The sequence below is a fragment of the Aythya ferina genome (assembly GCF_964211825.1).
Source record: "Aythya ferina genome assembly, chromosome: 27".
Classification (NCBI taxonomy): Eukaryota; Metazoa; Chordata; class Aves; order Anseriformes; family Anatidae; genus Aythya; species Aythya ferina.
Genome location: NC_140310.1, coordinates 1,223,727 through 1,236,331, shown reverse-complemented (window position 1 = coordinate 1,236,331; position 12,605 = coordinate 1,223,727). Strand labels below are relative to the sequence as shown.

The window sequence follows — 12,605 nt, the reverse complement described above, 5'->3', positions numbered from 1 at the left end:
GACCAGATATCCTTTTGAGAAACTTGTATTGCTGATGAGCTCTAAATGAAGACTGATTGGGTCAATGTGTACAACATTTCAGTTTTAGGACCACCAGGAGCATGATTTGTAACCTGTATGGGATGGGATAAGAGCTACATTTGGTTTGTTAAATTATACCCAGAAATTGCTTGTGGTTGCAAAGAACTGTTTGGATTATGGCTGAAATAGAGCATTTTTTCTTACAATGTAACTTTTGCTCTAAGTAACATCCTAATCAATTAAAAAGCAATGGTTCTCAATGTCAGATTTATTTATTCCATATTATTTATTTATTTAAACTCAAGGCTGAGAAATGTGAAGGCTGTAGGGAGTCTGTGTTAGGAAGAAGACTGTTTTTCCTTCTGTTGAAATAAATTGATTGGTATTCTTGCTGTTTATTGCAATTAGTAAAGAGAGGTCATTTCCTAAAAGCTTCAGAGGAGGACAGCAAGCAGGTAGTACCAGTGAAACTGCACATCCTGGACATTAAAGGAATTTGGGCCAATGTCGATAAAATCTGTTTCTGTGACTGGCATTAACTAATGTCATGGTTTTTGGAAGAACTAAGAATAAAATGCAATTATCAGCACTGCAGTTGTAGGCATTAGCTTAAAGATCAACCTTCAAAACATTTCAGAGTCAAAAGAGTGAAAGGAGTGAGTGAGGCTCTAACTTACAATAAGCTAGCACAGCATATCAACCTTGAAAGCTAAAATTTGAGTACAGAATGTGGTATGACAAATAGATAAAATTAGAGCAAGGACAGAAGTTAAATTCTGAGTTGCATTTCTGACTGTAAAATACTCAGTGGTACAACTGGCAGTCTCAATAGTATTGCCTTTAATCCATTGACACTCAAATCTCCCAGTAAACCTCTTTGGGGAGACTTTACAATGGGTTAACATTACTGGGGAATCTATTTTCAGTACATTATACTGTTAAACAACCACAGAAGGAGATTAAGCAGCATGTGAAGGAATGCAAAAGGCAGATGTGAGCTCAGGGGAAATGTGCCTTCTGGAACAGGGATGAAGATGATGCTAAAAACAGTCTTAGCAGTGGTCTTGTGGAAGGAAAGAGTTTTGTGGTGAACTGTACTGCAGATACTTCTGCTAAGAGGAAGGCTTGTAAGCTCAAACACAGCAGGGCTTCTGAAACTGAAGGTGTCCACTTGGCAGCACCAACAAAGAGTGATTAAATGCCTTATGGGGATTCAGAGCATACTAAAAACAAACAAACAAACAAACAAACAAACCAAACAGATAATTAAAATGTAGTTGATGTTCATAGTCTCATTCTGTGATTCTTCTTATCTTTCTGTTCTGGGAGGTTTTTTGTTTTGTTTTGTTTTGTTTTGTTTTGTTTTGTTTCCCCTTTCCCAAGCTACCTATACAACACCTGCTGAGTTCAATAAAATACCTGGAGGGCAGCCTTGCTGAAAGGAACCTGGGTGTCTTGCTGAACAAGCTGAACACATGAGCAGTGTGCTGCTAGGAATGAAGGCAAATGGGATCCTGGGCTGTATCCCAGGGACACTGCTGGCAGAAATCAAGATGTGATCATCCCACTCTGCTCAGTGCTTGTCAGCCTACCCCTGGAGTGCCCCAGTTCCACTCCCCACAACTCAAGCAAACTACAGACAGACTGGAGATGGTCCAAAGGAGGGCTGTGTAGATGACCAAAAGGCTGGAGAAGCTGACTTAGGAGAAAATACTGAAGGAATTAGGTCTCTTCACCCTGGAGAGGAGAAGGCCCTGGGTGACCCCAACACCATATTCTAGTACTTAAAGGGCATCTGCAAGGACAAGAGAAGCTCTCTCTTTACAAGGAGCCGCATGGAGAAGAGGCAACAGACACAAGTTGCACTGTGAGAGGTTTTGTCTTGATATAAGACAGAAAGGCATATTTCATGGTGAGAACAATTAATCACTGGCAGAACCTCCCCAGGGACATGGTGGCTAGGGTTGAAATGAAGGTTCCACAAAAAATTAATTCTTTAGGACATTTGAACCATATCCCCACTTCCAGGTTCATCTGCAGTTAGTAACTTGCAGCCACAACTGGAAGAATTTATTGTTCAGAAAAGGAATTGAAAGAAGAGAAAGAACTACCCAGTTCAAAAGCTGAATTACTTTAGGATTGGTAGCTTCAGTCTTGAAATACTATTGCCAGTTGACAGTGACAGCAGCATTCTTGTAAATCTCTTCTGCAACACAAATGGCCTGTTGAACCTGAGTTGTGAAAAGCTATGGGGATGCAGATCCATTGAGCAAGCTGTAACAGGGACTCTGTTCTGAAAGACAAGGATGCTTGGTTGTCACATATGTACCAGTAGCTGTTCCTCTTTAGAAGTGGGAGGGACGGTCTTGGAAAGGGCATCATTACTCTATTTTCCCAAATTGTGGGCTCTTGAGTTCTTTAATAATTTGCTTTCAAGAGCTGCAGCAAGATGTTTTTGAGTTCCAAAGGCCTGAAAAATATGGATATTGGCCTTAGTTTGAATTCTGTATTCAGAGTTTTAAAACATATCTGTATCTTACAGATAAAAAGTGTTGGAAGCTGTATATGAAATGAGTAAAGTTCTAGTTCAAGTTTACAAATTGTAGAATTGATGTGCAGCACTGAAGGTATCTGCTCCAAATGAGCTGATCACAGGCAAGATTGTGGATCTCCTGTCTCTCAGCCTAGTACTCTTCATATGGTTTATGGGGCTGCTCTAGAAGCTAGAGATTTGGTGCAGATCTCCTTTCTCAGTGACCTGTTCTTCGTTCACCTCTGCCCCCACAGGCATCCAGCAAGTTTCCTTGTCATGGTCCTCTTTGCATTGTAAGTCCAGGATAGGACTGTGAGGCTAAATAGAAGACAATAAATAAAAGTAACTAAATACTGGTTCTGCCAGCTTTGTGAGGTAGGGAAGGGATACTAGTGCTGTCCTTTATTCCACTCCTCTGTGAAGTCTGTTCAGCACTTGATTTGCTGCTCCACTTTTTCCTTCAGAGAAGACTACTTGCTGTCTTGTAAACAGCTTGAAAGTTATCTCTGTTACTTGTGGCTACGCTAGCTGTGACCTGCCATCTGTGCTGCTCTCAAATCCTAATAGCTTCTCAGCTCAGCTTCCTCAGAGTTTGGCTGGCTCTGAAGAAAGACATTAATTCCTTGAAACATCCTAAAATCTTCAAAGAGCTAAGAATGTCCTCCATCAGCTTCCCGCTGTTCAATGAATCCAGTCCATGGAGACACAAGAACATGCAGTGTTGCCAATAGGAGGAACTGCTTGCAAGGCTTACCTCACTCCCAAACACTGTGACCTGGTATTGGTGGGGGTGAAGAGGAAGACTCCTTCCTCATTTTTTGTGTGCTAACTGCCTGTGTAGCAGATTTTTTATTTTTATTTTTTACAGTGTCATCGTAATTTCATAGTAGCTTTCAGGAAAGATAAAATTCTCTTAAAGCAACTCATCGGCTTTTTTGTTTGGACCTGTCTTCCTGTGTCCACAAAATGACCATGGAAAATAAGAATAAGGACCAAATATGTTTTACACCCTCCGACCTGATATATTCTTTGTGTCATGAATTAATACATAGGTGAAAAGTGAGCTCATTCTCCTTGGCACTACACCAAGACTGCTCAGTTCGTTTTGCACAGTCCTAGACTATTTGATGCAGTGACCTGGAAGAAAAAGGCCATGAACTCCATCTGAGTTCAAACTGTTCCCAAGCTGAAGGAATTCAACAGTTGCTCATCACTGTTCTAAGACCCAAGTCTCTCCTGGTGGAAATTGGCACAGCTTTAAGTTTAAGCTGCTCTGTATGAGAATGTATCTCAGTAATTTTGCTTTACTGTGGCCTGCAGCTCCAGCCTGTATTCTCAGAGTGTCTTTGTGGCACTTTGCTGTAAACAGTTTAACATAAAAGTTAACTCAATGGGAATTTTATAGAAACCTTATGGAGACTGGATAGCTCAGCTCTTTTTATTTGTTTGAAACTTCTCATCCTCTGATTGTATCAGGGAGTGAGGTATTTTTAAAGCTAACACTGAGCCAACAGTTCCTGAAACCTTAAATTATCCCAGATGAGATGTAGACCAGCACAGCTAGGACTTGCTAAGGTCAAGGGCATGAGCTAATAGATTTTTATTGGGATTATTGGCAGAGAAAAGTGGCAGGTGAAGAGAGCATAAGCTCATAGTGTTCAGAACTATGGGATTAAAAAATATATTACAAAAAATAATTAAATAAAGAACATCTGTAGAAACCATGAAGAGTATTTGGCTGAAGAGAACTGTAATCAGATGCATGTTCAACAGCAGTGTGTTTTCTGCCAGCAGCTAGACCTAGGTGAATTGGTTTCAGACTGTACAGAGTTAAAAGTAATTACCCAGTGTGGTGACTGGATAATGTGGCACTGCTTCATGGTGCTAAAATGTCTGTGTCTGCCCAGATTGTGCAGGATCCAGCAAAGATATCTCTGGGCATGGAGGCAAACTCTGTCTGAGGCAATATAAGACTTAATAGAGGGATGAAAGATTGGTGAGGATCTTTTGCACTCTAGTGATGCTCTGGATGCTTGGCCAAAACCAATTCTTAGCACAAGCCACCCTGAATTTTTCAGCACCAAGTAACAGAAACAAGGAAAAATGAGGCAAAGACAGTGAGAGAAGGACTTCCCCAGGTATCATCAAGTAAGCTGTACAGGGAGCTGTTATCTCCAAACTGACCAACAAATGTCTTCTAAAAATTGTCCTCCCTTTTTAAAGCCTACCAAATTGTTTAATTTTCCCTGTCTTTCCTCTTCCTCTTCCGCTTCCTCTTCCACTTTCTTTTTTTCTGGCAGCACAGAACTTTTCTTGTGATATCTTTCTTACTTTCTTACAGCCCAGTCACTGTTAGTACAGGAAAATTCTGCTTTGCAGTCCCACTCTAATGTCTGATTTCTCCACTTGATCATGTCACTTTAAACCTCCATCAAATGTTTTCCTCTTATTTTCTTCTAGTGGCTTTTCCCTCTTTCCATTACAGTACTAATTAATGTCTATCACTGGACAAACAAACTGTCAGGTGTTTTGGGGATATGAGCTTTATGAAGGACATAACCTTATGTCTGTCCTTATGTCTTTCAACCTTATGTCTGAAGGAAAAGATATATTTCTTGGGTAAAAGCACACACCAAGGTGAGATAGCCATCCTCTTTTGAAGGGTGGCCCAAGCAATTGTTTGATTAAAAAAATAAATCAAATAAAAACATCAAAAGAGGAGAAATAGTCATGCACCCCTCAAATGCCCTCCCAACTCCTAACAAGTTGCCGTGTAGATATGTTTAAAAATAGGACTTATGTACATTTGCCTCCAACAGACTTCTGTGTAGCTGCTCGTGCCAAGTGTGGAGGAACAACCATGGGGCAGTCAGACAGAAGACTTGGGCTAAGTGAGCAGGAAAATCTCAGTTAAATGTGGCATGCTTACCAATCTTGCTCATTTATACTGTATGCTACCAGGAGACCAAGATGGTCTGATGTTGGTATACCTGCACAAGGATAGGCAAAGACAAGGGGTAATGGCTTTAAACTAAAAGAGAATTGGTTTAGCTTAAATATAAGGAGGAATTTCTTTAACTGTGAGGACAGTGACTCACTAGAACAGGTTGCCCAGAGAAGTTGTGGATGCCCCATCTCTGGATGTGATCAAGTCCAGGTCAAATGGGGCTTAGAGCAATCTGATTTAGTGGGAGGTGGCCCATGGAAGGGGGCTGGAACTAGACAACCTTTAAGGTCCCTTCCAACCCAAACCATTCAATGATTCTATAAGTGTGACAGAGCTTATGGTGTCTGCTCCATGAGACTGATGTGAAGCTCTTACATTGCTGGACCAAGACATGCCCCTGAAGGACTCCTCCTAGGGAGCGACCCTTCCATACTGGAGCACGTGCTGTTCTCCAGAGCTGACAGTTGTGAGCATGAGCAAATTAATAGTGTGGTGCTTGCCAAGTTCTGTTAGTAGTGTTTAAACTATGTGAGATTGGAGAACAGAACTGTAAGCACAGCAGATGAACCCACTGGAGAAAAAAAGCAATTCCTTCCAGATCCCTTCTCCCCATCTAAAGATCATTATGAATGTGATATCATTGTTCTCTGCTTATTCGTCTGTTCCCCCACCCCCATCCTCTAACTCAGCTCTAAATGGCTTTGGCATTCAAGGCCCATGTGTCCCTACACAAAGCAGAGCAATTATAGCATGATCTCAATGTGGTTTTCATTACAGCATTAACAAAACATTCACTTCTTATTTATGGGCCTTCTCAAAAGCAGTTTCTCTAGCTCAGTGTTCCAGTGTCTTTATGCATTCCTACCTCCCCACAAACTGGGTCTGAAATAAAAACTTTGCTTGCAGAGTTGTCACAAGGAGTGCATAGAGTCATCCAGGATGAACTAGAGATTTTGCTTTGGTAGGTGGTGCAGAGAATTATGCAGGTATTTTGTCTTTCCAAAGGAACAATGGAAGTGCTCCAGCTCAGCACTACCCATCTCAAGTGGACTGAGGTACAAAGAGAGAACAACTTCCTTAGCACAGATGTTCCTGAGGGAGCCTTGTGTGAGAGCAGCCAGACTTCTGCCTGATGTGGCTATACTAGTCTAACAGAAACCATAGTCCTCTCTCCTACAGAAAGCGAAGACTGGGTAAAAATGTTTAGAGATGTGCTTTAGTGGAACACAAATCATAAATACCTTTGTAATTAACAGGGATATAACAGAAGGAAATTCTTAGTCTATGATGTATGGAAAGTTTGGCAAACAGCTTTTGCAGCCTTTTCTGGACTAAAATATTGCTGATATGGCAAGCCCACCAATCAGCAGTTGCAATATTGCAGTGGCAATCCAAAAGCATTAATGCTTTCTTAAATCCTTCTGTGAGGGATCTTTGCAGCCGGTTTTCAATCTGCCAATGTTTGTTTGTTTGTTTTGTTTTGTTTTTGGATGAAACATTAACCAAAGTAAATGTTGTTCATTTTAGCTTGGTTGTATGGCTTAAAGTAATATTATCTTTCTTTGTCACCTTTGGGTTTTTGTTCCTCTCTTTTATTGAGTTTTTCTCTTCTGTGTTAAAACATCATGCATATATTGAAGCTTTTATTACTATAGTTGGGAAGTACTCCAAGTTCTGGCTTGCCAAAAGGTTACACCCTGCTAATGGCAAAAGAAACTAGTCACTAATGCTGGGATTAATAGGTTTTACAGGCTACAGATAGTTGTCAAAAGGTATAGAAATGCTCGGTAGTAAATTACAGGAATTTGAGCAGTATAAAGTACCTTGTTGAAAGGGCATCCACAGAAAACAGATGTCTTTTGGGGAGATGTTTGACCTTTTTCCATTTCTGCACAGAGCTGTGATTAGTTATTCTATTTCTATAACTGACTGGTTTTAGTTGCCCATTTATATGTGCCCTATAGACTTTGCATACAGTGAAAACCTTGTTTTGCTTGATGGAGTGATTAGGGGTGCATAAGCAAGGAGCAAAGTGTGTCTTCCGGGTAGACTTTCTCAGAGGTGAGGAATTGCAATATTTCCTGAGGATGCCTAAGCTCTGGTGCCTGAGATCTGATCAAGGCCCTTTCTGTAAAACTGGCAAAGGAGGCCAGATGACTTCTGAAGGGTTGCACGGCCAGCTAGCGGTCAAGCTGAGAAGGGAAACTGCTTCCCATGCAGCAAAGTCAGCAACATGGAGTGCGCTGCCCCTGCACTCCACAGCTCTTCCACTAGCATTGTCAGTTGACAGGAGTCCAAACCACAAAGTTAAAATTTGGCATGAGATCTGGAGCTTGAGAGCATTCAGGCTCATCTCTTACTGCACAGGAATACAGCAAGCTTTTTCTGTAACTAACAAAAAAAAAAAAAAGCAGCGTTCTTTCAAATGCATCCTGCAGATATAGATGCAATAGCAGATGAGAAGTGTTGTTTTGTTTGGTTTCTCAGTGTAAGTTTTCCAGGAAGGAGTCAGATGGCCAGAGTTATGCAAACCAAATGGATCATCTTTTGTTTAGAGCAAAGAAAAAGTCACTCATTTTTGTGGTGAAACACAAGCATTCTCCAAACAAAATAATATCTCCCTGTAGCCAGCCTGGCCAGCCATGAGTCCCCTCTTGAGAATCCAAGTCTGATAAACTTTCTAGAGAGGCATAGATTTGATGCAAGTTAGGGGTGGGTAAGGAGAGAAACAGAAACAAAAAGCTAATGGAATATAAGTAAAAAGCAGTGTTTTGTTTTTTGTTTGTTTGTTTGTTTGTTTGTTTTGTTTTGTTTTGTTTTTTTTAGTGAATGCTGGCATGAAGCATTCTTTGGCTTTGGCTGCCAGTGTTTGGCTGCAAAGGAGAAAACAAGACATTGGTCTTCATTCTCTTGTCATGTGTGTACTGAGACATTGTCATTAATTCATGGGAGTTAATTATATCTTCATAAATCAGGGTGAGAACAGCCCCAGAGTACCACAGGGCCAGACTCACCACTGCTATGCATCTTCCATGCTCTAGCAAAGTAAGTGGGAAATGCTCCTGCTTTGATTTGGTAACTCCATTGCAAAACTCACCATGAATCCAGTGTTATACTGTAGGAGATGTGTGAGGGGCATGCATTATATCACCATGTTGTCTGTCAGCCTCTCTTTTAGTGAGGAAGTCATCTTGTAGATGATGTGGAGCTCACAAAAGAATAACCTGTGCTAAAAATGTCCACTGTTAATGTTTAGCATAGTGGAAATGTTAGAAAGTGCTCTTGTACTGAGGGTGTGGGAAAATAGGAATAATATACAGTACTTTCCAGGCCAACAGCAGGAGCAGGGATCTAGAGGGATCACAGAAGCTTGAAAACTGCTCTCAGTAGCTGAGCCATGATGCAGAAGTGCAGCCTATTTGTGAAGACCATATGGCTGGCTGAAACGTTTCATTTTCAGCTGTTTGCCTGTGTGTTAAACAGTCCTTAACAAAATAACTGCTGTGGGCAACCCAAAAATTCAAGTGTGTGTATATAGGCATGGGATTTGCTGGAAGCTGGAAGTATAAGGAAAACTTCAGCAAAAGCTACAACTTTTCATTACCGTTTCATTTTTTAATGGAGTGTAAAAAAATAAACATTCCCTAACCTGCCTGAGGAAATCATTCTTTATTTTGTTGCCAAAGCAAAGAAACACACCACTATGAAATGGAGATTATAATGTGTGATAGGTATTGCTAGAGCAATATTCTTTCGAAAATTTTGCATTCAGTGAAAACTTCCTATAGGAATGTCTGGGGGAGAAGTCTTGGCATGGGGAATCCTGTTCCTGCACTGAGGGGACAAGCTCTTGCAGTCTTTAGCTCCTCTCTTCTTTATGTCTCATCTGCTGCAGTAAAACATGCTGTGTGACCTTGCTTCTGAGTGAACCCTGCTGAGCTAACTGCTGAGAACAGGTCCAGGATCAGTGGTGCTCCACTGCCATCGCGTTAGTAATTATTAGACAACATGCATGTGAACAAATTTCTCAGCATCCAAGAGAGAGCAAGGCTTACAAATGATGCAGAAATTTCTTTCAAGAAGGTTACCATGTTCTCTTTGTCTTATGTCTCTTCATAGCTTTTCCTTTCTACTGGCACCTTACATGGAATTGTAGCTTGCACCATTTTCCTCAAAAACAAAACAAAACAAAACAAACAAAACAAAACAAACAAAACAAACAAACAAAAAAACACAACAGAATAGCTCAACTCTTCATTAGATTGCTAAACAATTTGGCTAAACTTTCACCCTTGCTCCTTTCCATCCCCTGTTGCAATCAGCAATGCCAGCTAGGCACTAAGCACTGTTTCGAACCTTGCTTATGTTACCCAAGTTATGTGCACTCTGGGAAGCTAAGTGTACCATGCAGCTGTGAAGTGATTTTTATTGGTTAGAAACCCTGGCATTGCTTTCTGTATTTCAAACAGCAAAGCAAGATGGTGACATTCTTTTCTTTTGACATAGTGTTGTAGAAAGAAGGAATCTTCTACCCTGCAGTATGTAGAGATGAGATTCACAATTTGGACTGATGATGATGGTATTTGAATCTGCCAGGAGAAGGGCCTTCCAACAAAATTAAAATTTTATCTGGAAATTTTTAGGAAAGCTGATAATACTTGGTAACTGCTCTCATTTCATATCTATGTAGGCGTATCTATAGAAGACCCTAGAGGTGGCTATAAATGCAGCTGAGTGAAAGCTTTCTGATGCAGTGACATACTTCCGTAAACTGCTGATTCAGCAGAATCAACTCATTCTGTAGGAATGTTGGGTTTCCAGCCAGAAAGAAAAAAAGAAAGAAAGAAAGAAACCAGCCTCTCTGCCTGTTTTTCTGCCAACCTACCCGATCTCTAGTCAGCTGGCAAATGGGCTGTGAAGTTCCTTGGGATCCCCATCTCTCTGTGACCAGAGATAGTATAAAGTTCAGTTTTAAGTCCTCAAAAGGGTAGTAGCTTATGTTCCTGTATCTGAGACAATCTCCTATTGATATAATGTATACATATATATTCACTCTGCTTTTAAAACTGTAGCATAATTTAGGTAGGAATGTTTCAGTCTGTCTTGAAATTGTGAAATTTTCCATAATACACAGTTTTTTTCACACAGCTATTTCTAGTTATATGTAATCTCTTGCAGCTACATCCAAACATCCTATAGAGAACAGCTGTGATGTTTACTTTGAACATGTGAAAAGCTTTGGGTTTCCAGTTCTGTTGATGTGTGGCATTAGGTACTACAGCAGCACACAGCAGCTGCAGAAATGGTGAGGGTGTTGCTTGCAGGATGTGGCTGGCAGGCGGTGCTGGGCATCAGATGCATTGAGCCCTGCTGTAGAGTGGTGTTACCTCAGAACAACTACTATGCCATAGCTTTTATCCCCTACGGAGTTTTTCATCTTTTTCATGCATTAAGAGTGAGCAAAAACATTATTCTAAACTTTGTCTTTAAGGCCTGTGTTACTGATCTGGTAATAAATACTAGTCTCTCTCTCTGTCTCTCCCTCTCTCTTTCTCCCCCTCTCTCTGTTTTTCCCAGATGAGAAGCCTTTTGTTGTGGAAGATACCTACTTACTCTGCCCGGCACCTGTACTACGAGAAGTTGGCATGTATGTTTTCTACATACTCAAATATTTACTTCACCTGTGGGAGAAATGATAGTCTGCCTCATCTTACTATGCTCTCATTCTTATATGCATCTAGATCTGACTGTGGCTCTTGTGTTTTACATTTGAGGACCTCATAGTTTCTAGACTGCAAATTTCACACAGGAAAATTTAAATGCTATTTTAGGTTACACAGGGCATTATTTGCCATCATTGGTCAGGGTTTATCAGGTATGGAATGTCTGCGTGCTAAAAACTGGCTACAGCATATTTTTACTGCTGGTATCAATAGATTTAGAGGCTCTGTTTGAAACTATCTCAATTGAGGGTAGATTATTAATGGTTCATATGACTGTAAAAGGACTTCTGATAGAGTTTCCATCAAAAGTCCTATACTCATATTTGTCCTCCATCATATTTGAAAAGTCCAGCAATCAGACGAAGTCCCTGGTGACTGGAAAAAGGAAAACATTACTTCCATTTTTAAAAAGGGTAGAAAGGAGGACCTGGGGAACTACAGACCGACGAACCTCACCTCTGTGCCTGGCAAGATCATGGAACAGATCCTTCTGGAAGCAATGTCGAGCCACATGCAAGACAAAGAGGTGATCCAAGACAGTCAGCATGGCTTCACCAAGGGCAAATCATTCCTGACCAATCTGGTGGCTTTCTATGATGAAACGACTGCATCAGTTGACAAAGGAAAACCGACCAATGTCATCTACCTGGACTGCTGCAAGGTCTTTGACACAGGCCTTTGACATTCTGGTCTCCAAACTGGAGAGAAGTGGATTTAATAGGTGAACCATTGGATAGTGGATAAGGAGTTGGCTTGAAGGTCACACCCAGAGAGTGGTGGTAAATGGTTCTATGTCCAAGTGGAGGCCGGTGACAAGTGGTGTCCCTCAGGGGTCTGTACTGGGACCAGTACTGTTTAATATCTTTATCAGTGACAGAGACAGTGAGATTGAGTGCACCCTCAGCAAATTTGCAGATGACACTAAGATGAGTACAGTTGATACTATACAAGGAAGGGATGCCATCTGAAGGAATCTGAACAAGCTTGAGAAGTGGGCCCACGTGAACCTAATGAGGTTCAGCAAGTCTAAGTGCAAGGTGCTGCACCCGGGCCAGAGCAATCCTGGATATACGTACAGACTGGGTGAAGCTGAGAGCAGCCCTGCAGAGAAAGACTTGGGGGTTCTGGTGGATGAAAAACTTGACAAGAGCCAGCAGTGCATGCTTGCAGCCCAGAAGGCCGACTGCATCCCAGCATGCATCAAAAAAGGAGTGGCCATCAGGGGAGGGAGGTGATTGTCCCCCTCTGCTCTGCCCTTGGGAGGCCCTGCTTGGAGTACTACGTCCAGGTCTGGAGGCCCCAGCACAAGAAGGGTGTGGAGCTGTTAGAGTGAGTCCAGAGGAGAGCTACAAAGGTGATCAGAGGGCTGGAGTACCTCTCC

The 12,605-nt window shown here is 41.4% G+C and overlaps 1 protein-coding gene across 1 annotated transcript in view; it reads left to right on the top strand.

Moving 5' to 3' along the window:
- Window positions 1-12,605, top strand: part of ANTXR1 (ANTXR cell adhesion molecule 1) — a 123,763-nt gene that overhangs the window by 34,052 nt on the left and 77,106 nt on the right. Inside the window, exon 11 of the mRNA XM_084499710.1 lies at window positions 11,079-11,148. Within this exon, the coding sequence (XP_084355836.1) occupies window positions 11,079-11,148 (70 nt within the window). The remainder of the gene's footprint in view (window positions 1-11,078; window positions 11,149-12,605) is intronic.